Genomic DNA, 27,686 nt, shown 5'->3' with positions numbered 1-27,686 from the left:
TGAATGCCAAGAAAGCGGGAGGCAAAATCAAATCAGTAACAAACAGATGAACCAACCGTCAGATTGTTGACTGACACAACAATTCAAAAGTGTGCAACGTCAGTGATCAAAGAACAAAGATTAACTGCCGAATCGGCCTGGTAGGTAGGCAGGCCTACTGGTTGTACAGGAACCGGTGCCATAGCGCTACCGGGTTTTGCTAGCCAACCATATTCATAACTCAGACAGCTGCACTCAGACAAGGGAGGCCCTAAAATCTCGGACTACTGTTGGAGGCTTCACCCGGCCACAGCCTTGTTCTGCGGGCCTGCAGCTGGGTGCTACTGCAGGGGAGCGTATCTATGTTCCCAGGGTCCTAGCACCCTCAGAGAGCACATATGTAGAGCTGGGGAACATAGGACCCTTTGTCACATTCCCATTATGTGCCATATAAATCTGGGGAACATAGGACCCTGGGAACATAGGAATGACCCCCTGCTGGAGTACTTTCATTACATGCAGGGATCGAAAGGATCAAGCACACACACAAGGTAAATGAGGGTCAGTTTGACTGTCCATGGCCATTTAAGTAAGTGTTCATAACTACATCCTAGTGCACTATTAAAATTTTATTAGAATGTTCAATACATATGTTTAAGGAAAGCCACAAAGGGGGAGTCGTACGGATTTCATAACGGCAGATTTATCGATTTATTGGTCCATTTGCTGTGCCGTTTATACTGTAACTGCTTTTAACTAGCCAAGTCTACTGTAGCTACCTTGCAGCAACCACCATGTTTTTAAATTAATGTTAGCTAGGCCTAGTTCATCTTCTGACATACAATTAGTAGGTCTACTAATAACTAATACACTCACCGTAATCCGTTTAAAAGCACGACCCTTTCATTTATTTGGAATTCACAAAAAAGGGAAAACGTGACTGAATCCACACCTCCGTGTTTCTTTAATTAAAACTTGCAAAATCTAGGCCCGCCATTAAAAGTATTTTTACGAAAATGAGGGCAAGTTGCAATGAACGATATTGGCTATCTTAGCTCACACAAATTAAACAAGATTTATTCCAAAGCAATACTGCCCAATGTTTCCTAAATTATTTAATGTAACTTGGCACTGTTTTTTCATCTTACACTCTAAAGGGAGTCGCCATTCCAACTGTGTGTTACATCAAAGTGCCAAATAATTAAAAAAAACTGCCTCATATTTTAAAATAAACATATGCATTTTGACTCAAAGGGAGTTAAAGTGCAGAGACTATAATTGTTACTTTTAAATTCTCAGCATTACTTAGCATTGATTGATTTGAACAATGTGGGTTTTTTTTTTTACAACATTCAAGGGAAGTACTGAACGTCCTCAGGTCCCAGAGCAAAGAAATCTTCCTCAAGCAACAAACTAAACCAGACATGCAAACATTTTCTTTTGGGGAGCAAGAAGAAGAAGAAAAAAAAAAAAAGAGTGTGAAGGATTACAAATTTGTTTTTAAGGTGTCCAAATTCCTGCTGATCTGCCCCCCCCCCCTCCCTCCCTCCTCCTCATCTCTCCCAGACTCATTTCAAAGGGAACAGAAGCCCCACAGCACTGTTTTCACGTCTCCATGGAAACAGTGGCACACTGGGGTCCCCGGCTTTTTGTTTTGCATTCTGAGGCTCCTAATAATGGGCCTAAATGAAACAGGAAGAGAACAGTGGAGGGGAAGGCGAAGGGGGGAAAGAGAGAGCGGGGAGGGAGGGGAGAAAGAGGGAGAGAGGAGGGCACAACAAAAACATTGGAAATGCATTCATAATGACATCACTACTATTTCCCACACTGGTCATTTTCTTGGGAAGCCCTCAGCATCCATTCATCGGCATAAAGTTAGCTTTGGGGAACCTACAGAGGCCTGAATGGCCTTTTTGTTGAGGAACAGTGGGCTGTTTCTGGGCCCACAGAAAGCCTGGGTAATTTAGTGTGGTTGCCAGGAAGTCTGAGCCACTAGCTTGACAACAATGGTAAACTTTATTGCTCCACTTCGAAGGTCCAAGCTCCAGCTGCAATGCCTGAATTCTAATAAGAACGCTGCACGCCCCCCCTCTGCCCACCCCCCCCCCCCCCCCAGCAAATTCCTTGGTCACCCATCTCTTGCGAGCTGGGGTTCAGAGTAGAGAGGAGGCCTCTGGAGTATCAGGGAGCCGCAGATCAGCGTTTATCAGGCTTTAGCTCCATGTTTATCCGCTAGAAAGGCCTTGCCTTCGACAAGCTGGACTAAACAAGGCCGACCGTGGGAGAGTCCAGAAGTTTCTCTGCACCTGGTCTTCCAAGATTGTGATAAGAGCAAATCATAACCTCAGCCATGACCCCCCCTACTCCTTTTTTTTTTTAGCCATTTCAATGGAGCAGCCCAATTACCCATCCTAAATTAAGACTGTACAGAAGGAGGCCCCGCGATACTGCGCCCTAGACTAATACAAATGGGCAATTCCCAATGCAAGGGAACCCAATACATACTAGGGGTGTGTTCACTGACATCTCGTGCACCTCTCTGCACTGTACTCCCCACTATTATTTGCTACAGTTACGCACCGTGTCTAAAAGCATCTATGCCGGCCCAGTTCTGTATGCCTTCATTACACTTACACTTTTCATACCAGTCATTTTCCAGTCTGCGATGACATGACTTTTTTCAGTCGTTGTGAAGAGTATCTTTCGGACGTTCGGGTGGTTAACTAGTTCGAGGCGGTACGCCGCCTGCTGAATGGACCGTGGAACACAATGACGTTAAAGGACCAGAGCAGAACCAAGACAGAACAGACAAAACAGTAGCCTTTCTTCCGACACGTCCATCGTCTTCTTTTATTTCGATACACTTCTGAGAATCATTCATACAGAAAAAAAACAACAAAAAAAAACGAACGAACAAAGTTAAAAACTAAGGACAATTATCTAAAGGATGAATAATATGCCTGTTTAACTAAGCATGTTAACTACTGATTAAGATACAGCTATATTATATTTTACAACACTTTCACGGAATGCCAACGCTTTTCACCTTCCGATGTCCTCAAGAAAGGTTATTCCTTTTCACTTACAGTGTGCTGCTGCCATCTTGTGACACACTTTCCTACTGCATTCACAGAGGACCCAAAAACTAGCTTGGCCATGAATCAGTAATTATAACCTGCAACTGAGGCACAGAATGTCACAAAAAGAAAACTCTTCAAGTGGGAAGAGGCAGTAGGAGGGAAATTATATTCAACAGCAACACAGCTATTGTTGCTTTCTGACTTTAAAATAAAAAATTGGATCTACAGTTTACTGAGAATTTACTCCAATTTACAGTGACTTAATCATTTTAGGCTCCCCTTCATAAGTTAGTGTTTCATAAAGGAAAATGAAAAAAACATTGGACATGCTGTTGACAGCATATAGGGCTGCTTCTCTGAATACTGGTTGTCTCTCTATGGACTACATTCCAAGATGTCCACTCATCAGGAACTACAGTTCCCAAGGACTTGGGACTACAAGCAAATTTTGAACTCAAAATTGAACTTTACAACACTAAATCAACCCAAACCCTACTTGCAGAGGTGATCAGCCCTGTTTCTAGAGATCTATCATCGTGTAGATTTTCACTCCAACTCTAACAAAGTACACTGCATTCAGCAGCTAAAAATTTGCATTGAGGTGGTGATTAGTAGAGTCAGGTGTGGCAAATAATGTTACAGTAAAGACGTCTTTTTGTAGGCTAAACGGGACGTTTCTTTCGCCATGGGTTCCCTCGGTAGATTTCTAATGCTTTTTCCCATAGGGATTTCGTTTTCTGCCTAAAGGTATGTGTTTAACACATGCCAAAGACAGTTTCACGTTTTGTTCTACGAGAAAATTACACTACGAATGTCGCGTGCAGGCGGGCTAGTATGGAAACTAGAGTGACGGTTGGCAGAATGCAACCATTGTTGTAGTTTCAATATAGCAAGTTACTTTTTAAAAGCACATAACAGCTTTTAAAATCCACGGTGGTGATATTAATGGGTGTAATTTATTTCGTATAACAATACGTGAACATTACATTCACCGCAGACCTTACTTTCGGAGAAAACGAAATCCCTATGGGAAAAATGCATTGGAAATCTGACGAAAGAACCCGCGGCTCGAGAATGGCAACTTACTTCCGCGTCTTAGAACTACAAACTGTAACACACCTATTGGGGTTGAAATTAAAATCTACAGGATGGTAGATATCCAAATACAAGGTTTGGATACCACTGCCTTAATGTATTTTGATAAATTATGCAGTAATATGCCACTGCATAGCGGTTAATAGCCCTTGTTTGCAGTTACATAGCAATTAGCTATATACAGTAGGCATTTAACTTCAGCACAATATTAAAGGTAAACATCTCCTTAATAAAGATTAAACTTACATTTGTGTCTGATACCTATCTCACTGACACCATGCACGACCACCAGAAAAGAACAAAGCACTGTGTCCCACTTAAGGGCAGTTTTGACCTAAGCCAGATTTACAGTGTCATCACCAATTTCTCAGAGAGTGAATGAATAAAATCCAATGAAGACTGAAAAGGTGACAACGAAGACTCGCAATTAGCGCCAAACGTACGGCCCAGCTAACACACATTGCTCAGGCGCTAACACTTGCTAATGAGTATGGCGGTGTCTCGAAAGGCTTGAAGAATGGTTAAAGGATTTGCCGCACTCAAAGCACGAATGCACTTTCCTGTCTTGGCGTCTCTTGCGGCCTTGGTGACACTTCTGGTGGCTGTTGAGGGCTGCTAGTTTTAGGAAACCTTTGTGGCACAGGGAGCACTGATACGGCATATGCCCGTGAGTTTGCACGTGTTTGTAGAAGCTTGAGGAGTGGGCAAAACACTTGTCGCAGTGTGTGCACGTGAAAGGTTTTCCTCGCTGTGCCGATGGCTGCTTGGGGGAGCTTTTCAGTTCCGTGGAGATGCTGGGCAACGGTTTTTTATCCTCCTGGTGAGTCAGCCTGTGTCGCGAAAGGCTGGAGGAATGATTAAATCTCTTCCCACATTTGACACACAAGAATGATTTAGGTGCAGTCTTCTTCTGCCTCCCATGTATGACTAGCTTAGGTAATGGAGTAGGCGACGGAATAGTTCTGTTACTACTATTACTTGTGCTGCTACTAGTGCTACTACTGCTACTGCTACTGCTGATACTACTGGTACTATTACTACGACTAAAACCACACCGGGTTAAAGAATCCTCCTCCTCCTCAGGCTTGTGCCTATGCTTTTGCTGATGTCTCGACAGGCTGGACCTATGGCGGAAATTCTTCCCACAGTCAGGGCAGACAAACACTTTGTCACCAGAGTGAATCCTCATGTGCCTGGCATAGGTTTTGGCAGCCTGAAAGCGCATTCCGCACAGAGAGCAGTGGAATTCCTCGTTATGCGTGTGCTCACACTGCACGTGCCTGAGTAGGCTTCCAGAATCCGGAAATTTCTCCTTGCACTGGATGCAGGTGTGCGAGTCGTCCTGCGCGTGGCTCTGAAGGTGCTCCAGCACGCTCTCCTTCCCTCTGAAGGTCTTTCCGCACTCAGTGCACACGTAAAACTCGAACCCTGCCGGAACTCCGCTTTCTCCAAGCAAAAGCCCAACATTAGCTAAGCCGACCTCTGTAGGAGCGCTCTGGAACCAGCCACACCCCGATACGTCAGAGTCTGATTCTTCCGTCTCATCTTTAATCTGGTAAAGTACTTCAGCGGGTAGCCCCTCCTTAGCGATATAAATGACCTGCTCATGGCAAGTTTCAGCTTGAGCTGTCACTTGTGAGTTTTGGTCCAAGTACACATCTGTGTGTTCATAGGTACCTGAATGTGGTTCCAATTTAAATTGTTGAGTAGCTAGGGTGGGACAAGGTACCTCACTATTACATTCATTAAAATATTGATCATGTTCAGATTTCACATGGGTAGGCGAGAAGCTAGTCTCTACATCAGCTTCTTCTACAATGTACTCAGTTACTTGGGGGTCAAGGCCGATGGTTACATACTCAATTTCCATTGCGTTATGTCTTGATGAGGTAGATTCAGTTCTTGAGTTTGGAATTTGGAAAGCCTGATTTCTCTGCCCTGTTCTCAGTTTCCTGTCTTCTGTCAGACTCAAACAGGTCCCTTGTACTCCAATGTCAGTGTAAAATATAGGTTCAGCAGCTCCTGGGAGAACAGACATGAACAAAGTCAAACCACAGCTCAGCGAGAAATGACAATATCACTCTACCTCACAGTAACTGTATTTGCTTTGAGTTTAGTTAGAATAGGGACTGCAGAGGTATAGTAATGTCACTTGTGGATGTCAAAAAAAACCATGAAAATTCAAAAATAATTGGTGAACCTTTGCTGGTACACAATAATTGAAACCACTAAGAACCAAGAAACTCATGTAGATTTATATGCCTGACTCAAAAACATAACCTCTGGGATAACCTCTGAAGCATAAGCAATTGAAAGATTAAGAGGAAAATGTATTAATCTATCCAATGGCCATTACTTGGTTTAGCTGTACCGCAATGCAGTAATTAGATACGTAATATTATCAGTTTGTTCATTCTGTTTTGTTCAGCTAGTAAATGTGAAGCCTAATAGAGGAAATTATTGGTTATATTCCAGAGACTAGATGTGGTTCTGTTCTGTTCTAATTCCAAATTTACAATGCTTTGTAGCGAAAGTGAAAGTTGTTAATTCTCGGTGTGATAATCGCCTTTGAAATGCACCAACAATAACGTGAAATGTGTTGAAAAGCAATCGGCCATAATATATTCTCACAGCTAGATACTTAAATAATGACAATGTCCATATACATAGCTGGATAGACAGAAAGCGATTCCAGACTTTAATTCAAACGTATCGTTAGCAAACACAAGCTGTGTTCGACTGTTTGGGATATAAATCTATCACAAATACCTGAGTAACTAGGTAAGGCCTTACAAATAGGTAATGCTGTTCTGACATATATTTCATAAAATCGCATTTACTACATATTGTTTTCAGAATAGCTAGTTTAGCTGTGAAAAAGACAAGCAGGCATTAGCTAGCAGTGTTGGACTGTGTAGCTGATTGGAACACACATCCACCGCCAATACCCGGCTAACTAGGTAGACTAATGCCTTACAGATAGGCAATGCTGATCTGATACATATTTCATTAAATAGTGTTTCAGATTGTTTTTCGGCATAGCTAGCGAGCTAGGTTAGCTGGAAAAGCAAGCAAGCTAGCTGTTTTGCTAGCTAGCCATTTTGTTTTTGATTCCTATGATCTGTAAATACATGGATCAATTATCGGGCTAAATAGCGAATGTGCCAGATTATATTTGACAATAAAATATCGTAATTTATCGCAGAGTATTTACCAAATATTTATTTTGCAGAAATTGCCGTCGGTACAGCAGCTACAAGGCGTATTCTCTCTTCCTGCGTCGTGAATTCCAAATCTGCGCATGGGTGTACGTAACGCGCGCAGTTTCTACCTGATGCAACTCACTAACCTCGGATCAGCGCAATATTTTTCACAAAACGGGGTTGAATCGTATTTGAGCTGTGTACGGTGATCCTGGATCGGTTGTTGGGGTGGTCAAAAATTGTGGTTCAGCCTCTATAACTCCATAGACGACATCCTTCCGGTTCCAGTCCACCCCTGGTTGGATAGAACGCTAAGCATGCGTAACTCAGCTTCTTTTCCCGCGTGGGCTATGCATGGCAAAATGTGGTCACTCACTCACTCACGACCTTTGAGCTACGTTTTGTGGGACGCATGCGCAGGTGGTGCCAGGTAAAATGTGTCTGCGGAAGTGAGTTGCACCATGGGTCTGGACGGTTCTGTGCTTGTTTAGGGAAGCACAGTATGGACATTTTTGGGCCTACATCAGTAACCAATCTTGGCCAATAATGATGTTAATAACGCCATTATGCATTACAACACAACTGTAGACTACAACCAAATTTCCACATCCAAAGCATACGTGAGCACAGATCTCAATTTATCAAGGAAAATCTAACAAATCTGGATTGAAATATTTAAAAAAAAACTATTATTATGCAGAGAGCATGATTCAAGATAATGGAGTCACTGTGTAGCATTGCGTATTATGTTGACTGGTGAGAAAATAAATATTAAATAAATATAAAAATAAAAAGTGTGATGTTTTCACGCATATCGCACGTCAGATTTCTTGCACATGTACAGTATGATGCGCTATCACATCGTAATCTTAGCTTTTCAGCCAATACCGCTAATAGCATATAACGTTTAAGTTTGTTATTAGCTATAATTGGCTAATACTGATTAGACCCTGGTATCATCATTAATTTTTCTTTCTTTGTGCACCTGAGAGCTGAAAAAATGGGGTGATGTCTCAGTTTAAAAGAATAAACAGTTCTGGAATCAACACACACACACACACACACACACACACTTAGAGACACACATATATGTAGAACAGGCATACAAGTTGGGTTATGCTTTGTATATTACATTTAGTAGAGGCAAGAGGAGCTGGGTTTTGTCTAAAGAGGAGCATACCGAGTACCCTTGCATCAAGGGTGTTGTATCTAATATCTGCCCTGATGCTTCTGCCAGGGGCAACATTTGGAGCTCTTACCGGCCTTTGCATGGGGCTGGCAGAGACTAGAGACATGGCATGGTCAAGCCTCTAAATGTTCAGTATGTTACTGCTTAGGGCAAAAAAGTACAGTATGTTACTGTTTAAGGCCGAAAAGCACAGTAAGTAAAGCTAAGCATGTGTAACTCAGCTTCTTTTTCCCACGGCGTGCAGGACCTGGCATTGTGGGCTATGCATGGCAAATTGTAATGTAATGTAATGTAAAAATTGTGGTCACTCACTCACTCACGACCTTTTAGGGACGTTTGCGGGTATGTTACTGTTTAAGGCAGAAAAGTACAATATGTTACTGTATAAGGCAGAAAAGTACAGTATGTTAGTGTTTAAGTATGTTATTTTTGAAGGCAGAAACGTACAGTATGTCAGTGTTTAAAGTCTCTTCCCACTGCCAAGTCTTATGTACAGTATGTGCTTTAGTTTTTGAAGCATGATCGTCCTTGTGGGATACTGCTCTTTAACCAACAGGTGGCAGTAATGCTTGCATATCTTAGCTTGTCCTCATTACTACAGGCAATGAAGTTCACTGACTACAGGTTACCTTTAAAAAAACATTTCCTGACATCCAAATTTCACTGTTCAAACCCACATGTGGTAACTATGGAAATGCTTATGTGGAGTGAGTAAACAAATAACTATCAGTTAGTTGTTTATTAAAGTCAGTCTCTGCCTTTGTGAATACCTGCAGCTCACAAAACGTTTAAAAGAATACATGATTTCCTAATCTTACCAGGAACAATATATAGTCGCTTTGACTGACAGCCTTCAAAATCTTTTCTGTGAAAAACAGCACATTTGTATTATCCTTGGAATAAGAAGGTCAGTTGGTCTGATGAGAAAAGGTTTTATTGCAATTGTGTAAATTAATACTTAAACTGGTGCTGTGTTTAACATGTCACTGATTCCAATCCACACTGGTTACACATTTGAGATCTAATGCACACAATTCACATGCCAGCAAGGCTGCCACCATTGTAATTGCTACTTACATTTGGACCCTGGTCTCCCCTTAGCTTTTGAAAGCTTTTTTAACACCACACTGATCAGTATATGGCTGCAGAACTGTTAGCCACAGACTAAGTGCGTCTTAAGCTGTGATCACCCTCACACTCCGCTTTCTTTCAGACCATGGATAGGCAGTGGTGGTGGCATCAATATTACAAATGTCAAAATCTTACAGTAACAGGATTAAACAGAACTCCCCCTTGGCCAGCTTATGTAGCTTCTTCTTACAGGAAACTCTTATTGTTTCTAATTACCATTGAAAAAAAAATTGGGTCACAAATCATTGATTTTTTTGAGTTTGCAAAAGTCAGTCTGATAAAAGTTGTTGTAAAGAACATTAAATGTTTTGGGTCAACCGACTCCCTTAACAAAGCCTGCCAAACTGCATTTTTGCCTTGCCAGTTCATCCTGGCTCAAACCTGTTCTCTTCGCTTTAGAATCGCACACACACAGGTTGCCTGTATGTTTACCAAAATAAAAGGAAAGATGGCTCATACACAAAAGGTGGCCAACAGAGGGAAAATTATATTTTATATATAGGGTAAGATATCTGGCCTTCTGCAAGCTCACATTCACTCTCACCCCCACCAGCTGTCTCTCACATACACTCGCTCCCTACTTCTTGTTTAATTGCGCTCACCTGCGTCAGTGTAACATGTGACCTCTGACACACCTGTGTTGGAGCACCTGCATTGACACATCAGCTGTGTTTCTGAGATCAGGGTCTCTGGAGAGGGCAGTAAACACAGTCCCTGGGTAGGCAGGGGGCGGGGCAGGGTGATGATGGCAACGCCCAGCAATGGCAGTGACTGACACACGGGGCGTGCGTGCATAAACAGGCTCCCAGTGCCTCTAATGAGAGGTCAGTCAGACACTGGGGTAGAGGGCAATGCGATGGCTTTCAGTGTTAATTCCCCACCATATACATACATCTAATGGCGTGAATAACACTGAAAGCAGGTTTGAATTTCAGTAAATGTCTTTAATAGAACTGAAATAGAAATGAGCCCCAGCTCTCAGTGCCACCTGGTCAGTCGCACACTGTGATAGACGGCAGGTGACACAAGGCTGTTCGCTGTCCTTAATGCCCCAGCACGTTATATATACAGGCAATTGTCTGAAACTGTCCTTAATACCCCACCACTATATACATACGGGTGATGATGTCATACTGTAATAGATGGACAGGAAGTACTCAGTATGGAGCTCAGAGCCGCTCCAGATGTAGTATTACAGGCTTTCCTTACGGCCCGCAGATCTCAGGAGAGGAAGGCGGCTCGCCGACTGCTCGCGTTTGCAGTGCATGCTGGGGAGGCGGGGAAAGCGCGCGGCGGACCCGTCCTCGATCTCGCCCAGACGCCTCGGAGAGCAGCTCCGCGGTAACCAGGGGCTTGGAGGAGGGCCCCGCAGCTGCCCCGCAGCTGCCCCGCGCGAAGACCGGAAGGTTCCGCCGCAGCCGCGGGATTCCAGCTGTGACGGGCCTCTCTCTCTCTCCCCCCATTTCAGGATTCGTGTCCGACACCATCACACTGACACCAAGCAGGACCAACAAAACAGAACCGAGCACTGTGTCACATTTAAGGGCAGCTCTGACGCAAGCCAAACTCCTTTACATGTTTTCCAAGCTTCTTATGGTTTCACCACCAATTTCTCATTGAGCGTTGGAATGAAATCCACTGAAGATTGAAAAAGCGAAAGTGAATTAGTGTCAACGTACTGCCCTGCTGACACACGTTGCACCTGCAAGTGAGTATGGCGGTGTCTTGAAAGGCTCGAGGAATGACTGAACGATTTGCCGCACTCAAAGCACGAGTGCACTTTCCTGTCTTGCCGACTCTTGCCGTCCTGGTGACACCTCTGGTGGCTGCTGAGTGCTGCTAACGTCAGGAAACCCTTGTGGCAAAGGGGGCACTGATACGGCATCTGCTCGTGGGTTTGCACGTGCCTGCGGAGGCTTGAGGAGTGGGCGAAACGCTTGTCGCAGTGTGTGCACGTGAAAGGCTTTCCTCGCTGCGCCGACGGCTTCCTGGGGGGGCTTTTCAGTTCCGTGGAGATGCTGGGCAACGGTTTTTTATCCTCCAGGTGAGTCAGCCTGTGTCGCGAAAGGCTGGAGGAATGATTAAATCTCTTCCCACATTTGACACACAAGAATGATTTAGGTGGAGTCTTCTTCTCATGTATAACAAGTTTAGGTGATGTAAATAAAGCCTTTGAACGTTTAGCAGGCGATGGAAAAGTTCTGCTACTACTATTACTTGTGCTGCTACTACTAGAGCTACTACTAGAGCTACTACTGCTACTGCTGATACTACTGGTACTACTACTACTACTATAACCACACTGGATTAAAGAATCCTCCTCCTCCTCAAGCCTATGAATATGCTGATGTCTCGACAGACTAGACCTATGGCGGAAATTCTTCCCACAGTCAGAGCAGACGAACACTTCATCACCGGAGTGAATCCTCATGTGCCTGGCAAACGTGTTTGCAGTCTGAAAGTACGTTCCACACAGAGAGCAGTGGAATTCTTCTTTATGCGTGTGTGCACACTTCACGTGTCTGAGTAGGCTTCCAGAATCCGGAAATTTCTCCTTGCACCGGACGCAGGTGTGCGAGCCGTCCTGCGCATGGCTCTGAAGGTGCTTCAGCATGTTCTCCTTTCCTCTGAAGCTCTTTCCGCACTCAGTGCAAATGTAAGACTCGAACCCTGCGTGAACTCCGCCCTGCCCAAGTAAATGCCCAACGTTGGCCAAGTCTGACTCTGTGGGAGTGCTAAGAGGTTTCATCCTCTTAACGGTTGGCTTTTTTTTCTGCCTTTTCAATTGTTTTTTTCCCTTAGCATGGAACCGGCCAACCCCCAATATGTCAGAGTCCGATTCTTCCATTTCATCTTTAATCTGGTAAAGTACTTCAGCGGGTTGCCCCTCCTTAGCGATATAAATGGCCTGCTCAAGGCAAGTTTCAGCTTGAGCTGTGGCTTCTGAGTTTTGGTCCAAGTACACATCTGTGTGTTCATAGGTACCTGCATCTGGCTCCAATTTAATTTCTTCAGTAGCCAGGTTGGGACAAGGTACCTGACTATTATTTTCATTAAAATCTTGATCAGGTTCGGCTTTCACATGGGTAGGCGAGAAGCTAGATTCTACATCAGCTTCTTCTACAATGTATTCAGTTACTTGGGGGTCGAGACCAACTGTTACGTACTCTATTTCCATTGTGCTGTGTCCTGATGAGGTAGATTCAGTTCTCGAGTCAGGAATTTGGGAAAACTGATTTCTTCTCCATGTCTTCAGTTTTTCTGAAACGAATACACTTCAGACTTATTCAGACTCAAACAGATCCCTAGCACTCAAACGTGAGGGTAAAATAGAGGTTCTGCAGCTCCTGAAAGAATAGACATGAACAAAGTCAAACCACAGCTCAGCGAGAAATGACAATATCACTCTACCTCACAGTAACTGTATTTGCTTTGAGTTTAGTTAGAATAGGGCCTGCAAATGCATACTAATGTCACCTGAGGATGTCAAAAAAACTAATATTCAAAAAGGTGTTGATTAAAATAGGTAAACGTTTGCTGTTGCACAGTAATTTAAACCACTACCACAACGCAGCAACCAGATATGCAAGATTATCAGTTTGTTAATTCCGTTTTGCTCAGTTAGTAAATTTGAAGCCAAGCACAGGTATCAGCAAGGAAAACCATTGGTTATATTCCAGAGACTCGAAGTGGTTATGTTCTGTTCTGTTCTCATTCCCAATATAAATATCCTTTGAAATGCACGAACTAACAATAACCCGAAATGTGTTTAAGAGCAATCGGTCATGATTTACAAGTTCTCACAGCTATAGATACCTACACTGAACACAATTTAAAAATCTACTTTTGCGCCACAAACACCGCTACTGCTATATATAGTTAGGTATGGCAAATGGACAATGTCCGTCTACATATCTAGGTAGATAGCAAGCGATTCCGAACTTTAATTCACATGTACCAAACAACTGTTAGCTTACTGAGACACACATCTATCGCAAATATCTGGCTAACTAGGTAAGGCCTAACAGTTAGGCAGTGCTGTTCTAATCTAAATTCCATTATATCGTGTTGCATGTTGTTTTCAGCATAGCCGGGTTATCTGAAGAAGAAAAAAAACCCAAACAAATTTTTGGCATTAGCTAGTTAGCTGCACTGGATTGTGTTAGATGATTGGGAAACATCTACCGCCAGTACCTGGCTAACTAGGCCATGCCTTACAGATAGGCAATGCTGATCTGATTTATATGTTATGAAACCGTGTTTCATATTGTTTTTCAGCATTGCTAGCCAGGTTAGCTGGAAAAGCAAACAGACTAGCTGTTTTGCTAGCTTTCTAGCTAGTTATTCAGCTAGCTATAATCTGTAAATACATGGAACAATTATCCAGCTAAATAGCTAATTTGCAGGATTTTCGTTGACACCAAATATCGTCATTGATCATAGAGTATTTACCAATAGTTTATTTTGCAGAAATTGCCGTCGGTACAGCAGCTACAAGGCGTATTGTCCCTTCCTTCGTTCTGGATTCAACAGCAGCGGATTGGTGTAAATAACACCTATAATGTTAGTTTCTACCTGATGTAACGTACCAACCTCGGGTCAGCAATATTTTTCAGAAAACGGGGTTCAATCGTATTTGAGCTGTGTAAGATGATCCTGGATCGGTTGTTGGGGTGGTCAGAAAAAAACTGAAAGTGGATGCATTCAGTACGTAGAACCACCGAGTAAGAAGTAATGCACGCGCATCCTGTCGTGATTCATTGTCGAAAAGCCCGTCCAATTTCGAATAGGAACGTGCAATATCTCGATCTCGTAGTGTATCTACGGGCTCACATTTGAATTATTCGTCCATTACCCTATATACATTATGTATTGTGATTAAACAGTACGTGCAAACGCATTATTCAGTTGTATCTACTTAAGGTAGGCCTACCTAGTTTAGGAAGTCTGCTAGGTGACAAAAATGTTTGCGGCTAAGATCTGCTTTACGGCTGTGTAACTGTTACTAAGGAATGTGGAGGTCAGAGAGGTAGCTAAAATTGAAAGATGTTTAATTACACACATTTACTAATAACTACATCAACAATTACGTCGATCAATAAAGTTCGTTTTATTATTTAAGACAGTAACCACATTCACGAGATACCTCTCGGATTTGCTGCCAGGTCGCGTTGTGCCGAATTAGTTCAGCCTAGCTTAGCTAGCGTCAGTTACTTCCTGGCTTTACGTAGGTTGCCATTTTTATTGTTTTTCACTGGTGTAGCTTATCCAGGTCGGTTGGACAGAAACATGGATAATAACTTGCCGGGGTCTGGCGGGTCCAAGGGGGGATTTGGTAGTCTTTTTGGGGGTGCGGCACCTGAATATTCCAACACTGAGCTCGCCGGAGTGCCATGTAAGTCCTATTTAAGTAACCGCACTATTTTATCTACCTGTTCATTGGCAGTTGCGTTATTATGGCTTGCCTCATGGGATGTTGGTAACGTTAGCTTGTTGTAATGATCGTAAACCGTTTATCAAACGTTTTCTATTACTCTTATCTCACAGTAACAGGAATGAGCCCCCTCTCCCCTTATCTGAACGTGGACCCCCGATACCTAACGCAGGTAAGTTGCCAGAGTTGATGTCATGGTCAGTCAGCGATGAGAGCATTCCTCTCATGTGTTTTTGTACAGTACAATAGCGATGCAATTGAACGATTCATCAATAAGAGGTTCCCAAACTCGTCCTTACATATTTGAACACAATGTAAGTTTGTGTTGTTGCCATCAGTGTTTCATTGAACTGTTCTTTAACCAGAATACACATGGTACCTTAGGACTGAGATTTAGCACCCCAGTCGTGAACCAGATTCATTCTAATTAAAATTTGTACAATATAACGTGGTGTGGGTTAAAGTGCTTCTTTTTGCCTGTCTTGATGTATCTAGTCCAGGGGTGTCCAATCTTATCCAAAAAGGGCTAATGTGGGTGAAGGTTTTGTTTTAGCCCAGCACTACGACACCTGATTCAACTAATGGACCAACAATGGTCTTCAATCATTTGGATTGGATACCCCTGATCTAGGCAAACACAGTTGGCCTAATAACATCTGGCAACATGGGGACATCATGATTCTATGATAATGACTGAGAAAGTGCATAGCTCATTTTTAAAATATCTGTCACCATGGAAATGTGTGAGAAAACGCATAGCTCTGTTTTCAGAGCCACATCATAAACCCTATAAAACTGACTGACGTGTTGGTAACCAGTCGGCACCCTGAGTCGACCAGAGCAGGATGGGTTTCCCCCTTGAGCCTGGTTCCTTCCAAGGTTTCTTCCCATCTGCCACAGGGACCTTTTCCTTGCCACTGTTGCCTTAGGCTTGCTCCTGTGGGAGGTTTAGGCCAGGATTGTCTGTAAAGCGTATTGTGACAACTGCTGTAAAATACGCTATACAAATAAAATGTGATTGATTGATTGATCGATCGATCGCTGTACGCTGTGTTGTCTTCAGGACAGCGATGAGTTTATCCTGCCCACGGGAGCCAATAAGACGCGTGGGCGGTTTGAGCTGGCCTTTTTCACCATCGGGGGCTGCTGCATTACAGGTGAGGGCCGAGCTCTTCTCTCCATTCCTCCGCCTGTCATGCTGACCTTTCCCCGCAGCTTCACTTTTTTCACTTTAGGGATGCACAGTATGGACATTTTGGGGCCAACATAAGAAACCAACTTTTGGCTGCTTATTTTGGTTAATGATGATGTTGATAACGGCGTTTTTGCATTATAACGCGAATGTAAACTGCAGCCAAGTTGCACAGATCTGAGTTTATCAAGGAAAACACATTTTTTATGAAATGTAGGTTAAATTTTTTAATTATGCAGAGAGCATGATTCTAGATAACTGAGTCTGTGCAGCTTTGAAGTGGCTGGTGAAAAGTATAAATCGAAAAACATGAATAAATAAAAAGGGCCTGGATATTCTCATGCATATCACGCGTCAGCTCTCTTGCACATGTACAGTATGATGCGCCTTCATTTCAGCTTATCAGATTGGTTGTTATTAGCTATAATTGGCCAATACTGATTAGACCCTGATATTATCATTCATTTTGCTTTTGCTTGTGCGCCTGACAACTGAAAAATTAGGATAATGTGTCAGTTTCAAAGAATAAACAGTTCTGGGGTCAACACACACACACACACACACACACACACGCACAGATGCATATATATGTAGAACAGGCATACAAATTGGGTTGTGCTTCGTATATTACATTCAGTAGAGGATGGAATCGAGACGAGAGGTGGTGGGTTTTGTCTAAAGAGGTGCATGCAGAGTACCCTTGCAGCAGGAGTGTTGTGTCTAATATCTGCCCTGATGCTTCTGCCAGGGGCTACGTTCGGAGCTCTCAATGGCCTTCGCATGGGGCTGGCGGAGACGAGAGACATGGCATGGTCCAAGCCTCGAAACGTACAGTAAGTATGCGAGTGTGTAAGGCAGAAACTTGCAGTATGTATGTCAGTGTGTATGGCAGAAACGTACAGTAAGTATGCGAGTGTGTATGGCCGAAACGTACAGGAAGTATGTGAGTGTGTAATGAAGAAACATACAGTCAGTATGTTAGTGTGTAAGGCAGAAACGTACTGTAAGTATGCGAGTGTGTATGGCCGAAACGTACAGAAAGTATGTGAGTGTGTAAGGAAGAAACGTACAGTAAGTATGTTAGTGTGTAAGGCCGAAATGTACAGTAAGTATGCGAGTGTGTATGGCTGAAACATACACGAAGTATGTCAGTGTGTAAGGCAGAAACGTACAGTAAGTATGTTAGTGTGTAAGGCCAAAACGTACAGCAAGTATGTCAGTGTGTAAGGCAGAAACGTACAGTAAGTATGTTAGTGTGTAAGGCAGAAACGCACAGTAAGTATGTTAGTGTGTAAGGCCAAAACATACAGTAAGTATGTGAGTGTGTATGGCCGAAACGTACAGTAAGTATGTGAGTGTGTAAGGCAGAAACGTACAGTAAGTATGTTAGTGTGTAAGGCCAAAACATACAGTAAGTATGTGAGTGTGTATGGCCGAAACATACAGTAAGTATGTTAGTGTGTAAGGCCGAAATGTATACCATGTTATTTTTTGAGGCAGAAACAGACTTACAGGATTTCTTGCAGGTCTTTTAATTTTTTGGGAAAAGAAAAGAGCGTATTGCTTTCTCTGCATTCAGAGAAGGGACAGTGTTTAGGCCTAGGCATTTTCAACTTGACTTGCCTTGACCGCACGAAACAGTGGCAAGAGTGTCATTTACATATTACTTGTTTCAGGGATTTCACTGGGCTTAGGGTTTGTGTTAATGTAACAAACACCCAGTTAACCCCGCTCACTGAATACCTGTCATTTAGCCAAGGGGGAAGGTTAGTCCATTTCTGCACAGGATTTATACTTAAAAAAAATTTTTTTTTACAAGAATCATTTAAAAATATTTCTGGGCCATCTGTGAATGCGAAAAAGTATTAAAACAACACACCAGCAAAGAATATACAGATTAAAGTTTCCTGGACCGTAAAATATAAAGACCCATTTTTTTGTATTCAGAATTTCCAAAAGAGTAATACCTCTTTAACCAACAGGTGGCAGTCATACCACATATATTAGTTTGTCCTCCTGGTCACCTTTTGAAAACCATTTCCTGAGTTTCACTGTTTAAGGTCAAATGTGGCAACTATACAGATTCTTATGTGGAGTGTCTGAACAATGAAATGTAGGCCTTTGTGAATATGTGCAGCTCACCAGATGTCTAAAATAATGCACCATTTTCTGATCTAACCAGGAAAAATACATGGCTGCTTTCACTGACAGCTTATCAATTAATGCTAAATCTGTTCTGTGGAAACAGCACATTTGTGTTATTCTTGGTATCAGCTGGTCTGATCAGAAAATTATTTTATTGCAGTTGCTGTAACATTTGTTACATATTTGAGGTCTAATGCTCACAAATTCACATGCCAGCAATGCTGCCAGTATTGCAATTGGACCCTGGCCTCCTCTTAGTTTTGAAAGCTTTTTTAACACCACACTGATCAGTATATGGCTGCAGAACTGTTAGCCACAGACTAAGTGCATCTTAAGCTGTGATCACCCTCACACTCCGCTTTCTTTCAGACCATGGATAGGCAGTGGTGGTGGCATCCAAATGACAAATGTCAAATGTTTACAGTAACAGGATATAACAGAACTCCTCCCTTGACGAGCTTGTTAGGGTAGCTTCTTCTCACAGGAAAATGTTTTTGTTTCTAATAACAGCAACTTACAGTAACAGAAAATAAGCGACTTCAGAAGTGTGGTAAATCTAAAAGTTGGTCACGAATAATCGATTTTTGAGTTTGCAAAGTTCTCTCTAGACAGAAGTTGCTGTAAAGAACACTAAATATTCAGATGGTATTTTGGGTATGCCGACTCCCTTAATGAAGTCTGCCAAATTGCATTTTTGCCTTGCCACGTCATCCTGGCTCAAACCTCTTCTCTTCGCTTTAGAATTGTACACACACAGGCTGCCTGTATGTTTGCCAAAATAAAAAGAAACGATAATCGGTGATATCAGCGATAAGATATTTGGCCTTCGGCAACCTCGCGTTCTCTCTGTCGTTCTCCCCGTCTGTCTCTCACGTACTCTCTCTCTCCTCTGCTTCACGTTTAGTTGTGCTCACCTGCCTCAGTGTAACATGTGACCTCTGACACGCCTGTGTTGGAGCACCTGTGTTGACAAAGCCGTGAGTTCTCAAACACAGCTGGCGTTCCTGGGGTCAGGGTCTCTGGAGAGGGCAGTAAACACAGTCCCTGGGTAGGCGGGGGGGGGGGGGGGGGGGGGGCAGGGTGTTGATGGCAACGCCCACCAATGGCAGTGACTGACACACCGGGCGTGCGTGCATAAACAGGCTCCCAGTGCCTCTAGTGAGGTCAGTCAGATACTGGGGTAGAGGGCAATGCGATGGCCTTCAGTCTTAGTTCCCCTGGTGGAAAGGAAGTACCACCTGTTCAGTCACACTCTGTGATAGACGGCAGGTGATGCAAGGCCGCTCACTGTCATTAACGCTCCACCGCTCTCCCTCTCTCCCTCTCTCCCTCTCCCCCTCTCTCTCCCTCCCCCCCTCTCCCCGCTTCAGGATCCTGAACCTGGTGACGCGGCAGGGGGCCACGTGGGCAAACACGCTGGGCTCGCTGGGTGAGTGGCTCCGCCCCCGACCGGGGGCCATCGCCGCCGCCGCCTCCGCCACAAACCTACACCAAGCACACACACCACTGTGTCTGAAGCCTGAACTTCAGTACTCCGGCTGTCCCTGTACGTGTGTCTGGAGGAGCGCAGGGGGTGCTCTGAGCTGGTGGACTCAGTCAGCCGCTCGCCTGACCTGGGGCCACATGACGGGCAGGGAGGAGCGGGAAGATGTGAAAGCGCTGTGTCGGCAGCCCGCAGCGCTGAGCGTGCAGTTTCTGCTTCTGGTTTTTTGGGGGGGGGGGTTGTTTTTTTGGGGGCTTGGAAAAGGCCCTGCCCCAGAACGCTGGCGTAGCTAGCTGCTCGTAAGCGGTCTGAGGGCCGTTGTACGCCATCGGTGCCGCAGTGAGCGCGTGTGAGCGTGTGTGTCTGTCTGTGTCTGTCTGTGTCTGTCTATGTCTGTCTGTGTCTGTCTGTGTCTGTCTGTGTGTGAGTGCATGTGTGTGTCTGTGTGTGTCTGTCTGTGTCTGTGTGTGTGTGTGAGCGTGTGTGAGCGTGTGTGAGCGCGTGTGTGAGCGCGTGTGAGCGTGTGTGTGCGCGTGCGTCTGTGTGTGTGTGTGTGTGTGTGTGAGTGCATGTGTGTGTGCGTGTGCGTGTGTGTGTGTGTGTGTGTGTCTGTCTGTGTCTGTCTGTGTGTGTGTGTGTGTGTGTGAGTGCATGTGTGTGTGTGCGTGCGTGTGTGTGTGTCTGTGTGCGCGTGCGTCTGTGTGTGTTAGTTTGACCGCTCTCCATTCGGTTGCAGCGCTGCTGTACAGCGTGTTCGGCGTGGTGATCGAGAAGGCCAGGGGGGCGGAGGACGACCTCAACACGGTGGCGGCCGGGACGATGACGGGAATGCTCTACAAGTCCGCAGGTGACGGTCACAGCGCAGGGGGGAGGGCGTCCAATCAGACCATCGTCCAATCGGCAGCCTGGCTGACTCCGAAACGGCACCTCCCCTTTGAATCCAATCGGGGGCCGAAGACGTAAAATTCATAGCAGGAGGATTTTGAGCCCCTGAAGTGTCAAATATTGACCCTGCGGTAAACATTTACCATTGTACTTCACGGGAGTTTGTAGTTGGTTGCAGTTGTAGGTTGTAGTTGAACTCAATAGAGGGTGAGGTCAGAGTCCATTTTGTTTCATATTTACCACACAGTGACCCCTTGAGCGGTTGACTTTGAGTTGCGGTCGGGCCGTTTTCTTCCAGTCACACGAGGCATCCCTGAAGCACTTGTTTGGTAATCTCTGGTGCTGTGTTACAGCACAAAAATAGCAGTTCTCAGCTATCCATGGAACATGTTTGTCTTTCCTCAGGCCTGACACCCAGGAAGACGGAGTGCCTTTATCGCATTGCGCTCAGTTTGGAACTGGAGTTAGAGGAAGCCCCGTGTGCTCCCTAAAGCCCTGTTCGCACGGGACTAGTATTGCCTGGGGACCTCCAGTAACTTGTAATAATCGCGGAGGTCGTCTGTGATCTTAATCCCGTGCGAATCTGCCATGTCCGTAATTTGTAAAGTAAAAAATTCCACCGCAAATTGCGTACCATATTTCACCAGGCACGAGCTGATTGGTGCCTTGCATGGCAGCCTTTCACCGTTGGTGTGTGAGTGTGAGTGTGAATGGGTGAATGAGAGGCATCAGTTGTAAAGCGCTTTATAAATGCAGTCCATTTACCGTTGCCATTAACAAGAGATGATGAATTCCATGTGACAGGATCGAAGAGGAGTGTAATCCGCATGCACTAGAGCCGGAATTCAAGTAAACCAAGCTGTCCTTCTGATCTAGGATTGTAAGTTTATTGTAACAACTTAATTTATTTGACCCTCTTCTTGGTGCCTTGCAGAGTGAAAGAAGAGTGAAAAAATTGCTAACAGCAGATAAGAACGACGTGTTCTGGCAGCAGTCAAATGGAGGCCTGCAATGTGTGGAATGCAGCGTTGCTGCTTACCTCAGATGCTCTCCAAATTTTAATGCGCATTGATTTTTTTTTTGTTTGTTGTTGTCGTTGTAAAAGAAGGTTCCGGTAAGGAGTGGTATCTGTATCTGAGGGGAAGTTCGGCTGCACTTTTAATTGGGAGGAACCGGTATGACCTTGTCAATGATTGACGTGGGCGTCGTCGTCTTTATCTTCGTGGGACACAAGACAACAGTGGCATGGCGCCAACTACAGCTCGGCCTGTCAGTACCATGTCTTCAGGAAGCGTTCGGATCTCATTTGCTCTCAGTCTGAAGCTGAGTTTCACATTCAGATGGAGCTTTGTGCACTTCAGACCAGGGGAAATGAATCCAGGAATAAAATTTGAATTGTAATGCTTTTAAAGTCTGGTACTGTGGGGTGATGTACTTTTTTAGTGGGATGTTTTGAGGAAGTTGGTTGAGGGACTTGTAGGCGGTGAAAGTACCTAAAACTGTCCTGTGATGTTCTTGTGTTTGTTTTGTTTTTGTTCTCTTGTTTCGATTATGTTTTTACAGCTGTCGTATCACAAGGTTACCCAGAATCCCGTGCTCCTTCGTGCATGTGAGCCAGCGAATCAGCTGGGGGTTTCTGTGCAGGTTGTTGTGCGGTGGCGTCTGAGCTGGAGCAGCTGACCGAGGAAATTTCCCTGCATGCCCTGCTGTGGAATGACACTGGGGAAGTTTCTAGAAATTCAGTTTGTGTTGCGCGCTGTGGCACAAGGCACAGCAGAAGCCTCTCCCGGGTGTAGAATAGGGCACGTAAAATATACGGGGGCCGAATTTGGAATGCTCTTCGCCAACCTTCGCGGGGATTGGGGGATGAGGAGGCGCAGCAGGGGTGAAATAGATTTTTATGAGGGGCCAGCTCCATGGGCAGGGCAGGGCTGACCTCCTTGTTTTTACCGAGGGCTTCTATTTCTGCTTCGAAACTGCTGACGGGGGACTCCGGAGGGGGTGAGAGTCCTGCGCGCACGCGATCCGTCACGCTCAGCCCCGGGCTGACCTTCGCGCTCATTAGCACCGCCGTCGACGTTAGAATGCAGAAAGCTATTTCTGCCGGGCCGGGCCGAGCCGAGCCGAGCCAGGCCAAGGCCTGCCCCGTCCTGTCCAGGATTGTTTTTCACTTGTTTACCCCGTCGAAGGCCCCCTGTCACGAACCCAGAGCACAGCATGGACGCTTTTTTATTTTTTTTCCCAGAGAGTAAAGGGTTGTGAAATCGCTCTGGGGCGCGGCAGGCGGGGCGGGGGGGTTAGGGGGGGCGGGGGAATTGAGGGTAAGGGGGAGATTTGTGAAACCTATCCAGCGCTGTTCTTGTTGTTTTCCCATAATTACAGTCGCAGAAATATTGGACGTTTTTTAAGCCCAATTTAGCCCGTTAAGCAAAGACACCGTTGTCCTTTTTGAGCGCTTTGGCGGGATCGGACTTGCCGGGACCACCTGCGCGCGGAGTCGTCGTAATGCGGGCCCCCATTATGGGCTCAGCTTGGGTCTCTCCCGAAAATCTTCTGCCTCTCACGCTGAACCCCGCCCCCCTCGTCCCGGGCCCTGGCTGTAAGTTGCGCTGTTCACAGATGGGATTGGGCACGGCACAGTCAGCGGGGGGGGAGTGGGGGGGGGGGGGGCAGAAGAGTCCTTGTTTTGTGCTAAAAACATAAAGCGCTCCACCCCAGGCTTACTTAGACGGCAAGACCGCTTGTCACACAACAGGCCTCGCCTGCACACCGCCACAGTCCAGTAGCAGACGGTGCGGAACTCACACCTCACGTAACCACACTGTTCTTTTGTTTTCTTTCTCTTTCTCCTGCCGTTGACAGCTGAGCCCTGGGCTTTGAGGAGCCTAGAGGTGTTCCACTGTTCTGAGGCCCCCCCTGCCTGTGGTGTTCAGTGCTCACAGGCCCGGCGTTCAGCCGTGTTCTGTGTTCTGTGTTCTGCGTGAAGATGAGTCAGGCTCCGCTCCGTTTGTTTCTCTTCGGGTCTTAAGCCGTAAATGATCGGGAAGGGGGTTTGTGGTCATCTCTGTCTGAATGAAAGATAGCGGCCTTTGTCTTACCTGGCGTGCGACTCACTCTCCCAAGATAGCCATTGGTAACCGTGTGTATTTATAGTTTTCTTGTGGCCAGAACTTGTTTTTTTTTTTTTTTGGAAAACAAATAGAAGTCTCCAGTCGAATGGATGTGGTTACAAGCCACTGCAACAATGGTGGGAGACATTAGACGTCACCAACAGGAGACCTCTTGTTGCCTGTGTCCCTGCTTTTGTGTTTTGGGACCGGCTGGCTGTGTGCCTGAGAAAGCCTGGAATGGCTTTCGGGGAGAGGAGCCTGGAGCCGGGCCAGGCTTGGCTCTCACTGCTGAATGGTTGGGTTGTGTTATAACAGTTGAGTTCATGTCCCTAAATGACCGGTATCAAACACTGATGGACTGAGTTCTCATAATATATGAAACCAGTGTTTTCAAACCAGTAACCTAAGTCAAATATACAATATTTGAAATCATTATATTTTAAAAACATAAAACTTATACATAAAAATGATTGACTTTGTATTTTTATCGTTTTATTGTTACCTTTGACTTACATTAAAACAGGTGGCTGAAACGCCTATACTGGAGCCAACCGCACTGGCGCTGGTGAGCAGCGTCTCTCAACAGGACAAGGAAGTGAGCTTCAGAAACACAGCCCGGTTTTGGCCGCTTGGTCTGATCCATAGTGACAGTCGTGTGTGCGTGTGTGTGTGTGTGTGTGTGTGTGTGTTTGGGTGGAGGGAGGCTGCACTGATGTCAGCATATTGCACATGGAAGGTTTGAACTCTGGGGCTGAGGGTGTGTGTATGTGTGTGACTGAGCGATGTCACTGCTCTTACGTAGTGCACCAGCCCCCCCGCCCCCCTCGCACTTATCACAGGCAGCTGGGCTGTGGGTGCGGACCCCTGCGCTAAGCTAAGCAGGAACACTATCAGCCTTAGCTGTGGCCCGCCCATGGGCTACAGCTCCTGATGACACAGATCGACTGAAACCATCTGAAGGCTGATGTAACTACAGCTTCCTGTAAGTGCCCTCATACAGACCCACTAGAACCAGCTAAAGGCTAACGTAGCTACAGCTTTCTGCACAAAGTGCCCCCATACAGACCCACTAGAACCAGCTAAAGGCTAATGTAGCTACAGCTATCCATTCAATGTGCCCTGGCTCATACAGACCCACTGAAACAGCTTTCCATTCAGTGTTCCCTCATTGATAATGGGCGTGGCCTGGTGTGGGTGTGGTCCTGACCGTGTCCATTTGTGTGTTTGAACAGGAGGGCTGCGCGGGGTTGCCAGGGGCGGCCTGGCGGGCCTGGCCATTTCGGGACTGTACGCCCTCTACAGCAACTGGGATCACCTGAAGGGCCGCTCCCCCACCCACTTCTAAACCCGCGGGTACCCAGAGGGTCCCCCCCCCCGCCCCGCCTCTCCCCTCTGCCTGCACCAATCATGCTTAAACCCAGAGGCAGCTATGGGCAGGTGTGCACTAGCTTCAGAGGTGTGGACGGAAGAGACAGTCCCAGGCTTTGTCCATAAGCCCAGAAAACGCTGTGTATTTACGTGACGTGGTCATGGCGCTGCTTGACTGCTTGAAGATGAGGACAAATATTAGATGAAGAAGGCCTATTTGCGGTGAGATGGTTTACACCCCCCTCCGCTCCCCCCCCCGTTCCCCCTCCCCGCTGCTGCTCATCCCTCATGTGATGATTGTGACATCATGGTTCTCATCTCATCATGAATAAGAGCATTGCTGCAGTCATGCCACGGGCGTGTCCTTTACAGACAGACCCCACACAGTGTCTGTGACTGCGCATCCTTTGGCTGACGCGCTGCATTGTAAACATCGACCCTGCTCTGGAAAGACCCAAGTTTTGCGAGCGTGTCGATACTAGAAACGTCCTGACTGTGTCGACTGACTGGTGTATGAAGGCGTATGCCATCCTGACCACCCCACTGATCTCGCTCACTTTGTGGACTCAGTGTTGTTGCATGGCAATGGTCTCCAGGTAACACTTGACCTGGGGGCCCCGGTGTTCCGGCTGGCACTTGACATTCTTTTCCTGGTCAGTCCATTTCAGGTCCGTTGAATGAAAAGGGGGGGGGGGGGGGTGGGCGGAGATCTCTGCACTGGTGGTAATATGTTGTAACTCAATTAAACAAACCTGGTTTAAAAGTTTGTTTTTGTTGAATTGTATTTGTTGTGGGTGCGAATGTTCTCCTTAACCTACGGTCAGTCACATGTGCCGAGGATGAAGGGCATACTATGCCAAAAATAAAACCTGAATCAATATCAGAGATAAGTGTCTTGTGCTCTTTCACTGGGTGTTGTCTTTACATGCATTGTTTATGCTCAGATAGTCATTGCGCTTCCAGCCCCTTGATGAAGATACAGTTTAAACATGAAGATGACAAGATGATTGCGTTTGAAAACTGTGGCAATAAAACCCAGAATAGAAGCCTAATCTAGAGTGCTGTGACAATCACGTTATCTGGGTAATTAGAGTTCAGAATGTTTTATGTTTAACAAGCAATTTAGCAAGTCTAAAGGTCTTAATGTTCCTATCATGTGCACGTAGATTAGTTCGTTCTTATTTAGCTTGGAAGCATTTCTACCCATTTTTTTCAATTTCCTTTTTTCTCAAAAATTCTTTTACATTACATTACATGACAGGCATTTAGCAGACGCTCTTATCCAGAGCGACGTACATCAAGTTCTTCCATTGAAATTTCTGTTTAAAGGAAAAATAAATCCGGAGAACTTGATTTTATTGCATAATGGTGAGGGAATTGGGTTTACAGGTTCAAATCCCTCGGGGGGGATCACACCCTTGGGTATTGTTGACCTGAATTGCTTCAGTAAATTGAATTGCCCTAATTGCTTCCGATTGTATAAATGGATAGCGTGCAAGAACAATAAGGTGTGCTAACTGTTCTGGTTAAGGACGCTAAGCAAATTATGCTACAATTCTTAGAAGCCTTAGGTCTTCTCAATGGTTTTATAGTGTCACGGGCCATTCAAGAAACATTCCTTAAATGTAAACAGGTTTGTTTTTTTTTTTTGCTCTTGTGGTGAACTGCATGCATCATGGCTTAATCTTTGCTGTAAGGACACAGGTGTTTTTAGTTATGACAAAAAGCCAGAGTCCATATTCAGTGTTTTAAATGAATACAGCGGTTGGGTGTTGAGATGGTTCATGCACATTGCAACACACCATTCCTTCTGCTTTTGTTTGTGGGCCAGAGGACTGCTTGGAGGATGTTGTGTTGCACAATGTACAAGAGTAGGCCAACACTGCATGCATGAAAAACCTCTTAACCGTTTGAGGTGCAAGATCACATATTCGCTTAGACTGTTCTTAACTGAACATTCTAATGCTGATGGAACAATCGGTTGTTCTAGAACAGTGACTTAGAATGTTGAAAAATCATGCCACAGTCCTACTCTGAAAGGGTTAAGAGAAGGGTCCGAGTACTAATTATAGCTAGCATTGGAAAAATGCAAACATCCTTCCAACGGACTCAGGAAACGGGTCAAAACCGTTTGGCTGTGACGAAACAGCTGCCACAGCAGTCAAGAGTGAGGCTGGAAAGATTGAACATCCAAAATGCAAACGGCGTACGAGGACTCGGAGCTCAGCCAGGCTGCTCGCGTGCAGTTCCAGCAGGGGAGTCGTTTCCGGAGGGCACTCGACCCGCCCGGACTGCGCTCATCTCACTCAGCCTGCCTGAGCGGCGCAGCCCCTGCAGCCGAGGGCTCTCCTGCACCGTCAGCAGAAACGCAGGAGGCGCCAGCCGCTAATGG

At 45.4% G+C, this 27,686-nt stretch overlaps 1 protein-coding gene and 1 long non-coding RNA gene across 3 annotated transcripts; one reads left to right on the top strand and one right to left on the bottom strand.

The window, feature by feature from the left end:
- Positions 1-919: 919 nt before the first annotated feature.
- Positions 920-14,408, bottom strand: LOC135244833 (uncharacterized). Its single transcript, XR_010327065.1, has 4 exons — positions 14,130-14,408; positions 7,504-13,024; positions 2,614-6,176; positions 920-1,661 (listed from the first exon to the last, which is right to left on the bottom strand). It is a non-coding gene; the product is annotated as an uncharacterized LOC135244833 (long non-coding RNA).
- Positions 13,569-26,184, top strand: timm23b (translocase of inner mitochondrial membrane 23 homolog b (yeast)). Of its 2 annotated transcripts, none has more exons than XM_064317422.1 (8): positions 13,569-13,691; positions 14,941-15,072; positions 15,225-15,283; positions 16,175-16,268; positions 17,052-17,136; positions 19,819-19,877; positions 20,668-20,778; positions 25,159-26,184. In XM_064317422.1, the coding sequence occupies exons 2-8, from the start codon at positions 14,967-14,969 to the stop codon at positions 25,269-25,271; spliced, it is 627 nt and encodes a 208-aa protein (XP_064173492.1). In that variant the 5' UTR covers positions 13,569-13,691; positions 14,941-14,966; the 3' UTR covers positions 25,272-26,184. The 2 variants fall into 2 exon arrangements, with proteins under 2 accessions (XP_064173492.1, XP_064173491.1); XM_064317421.1 differs by lacking the exon at positions 13,569-13,691 and adding an exon at positions 14,454-14,600.
- Positions 26,185-27,686: the final 1,502 nt, after the last annotated feature.

The sequence above is a fragment of the Anguilla rostrata genome, chromosome 18 (genome assembly GCF_018555375.3).
Source record: "Anguilla rostrata isolate EN2019 chromosome 18, ASM1855537v3, whole genome shotgun sequence".
NCBI lineage: Eukaryota > Metazoa > Chordata > Actinopteri > Anguilliformes > Anguillidae > Anguilla > Anguilla rostrata.
Note: the sequence above shows the minus strand (reverse complement) of the source record. Positions and strands in the feature narration are given on the sequence as shown.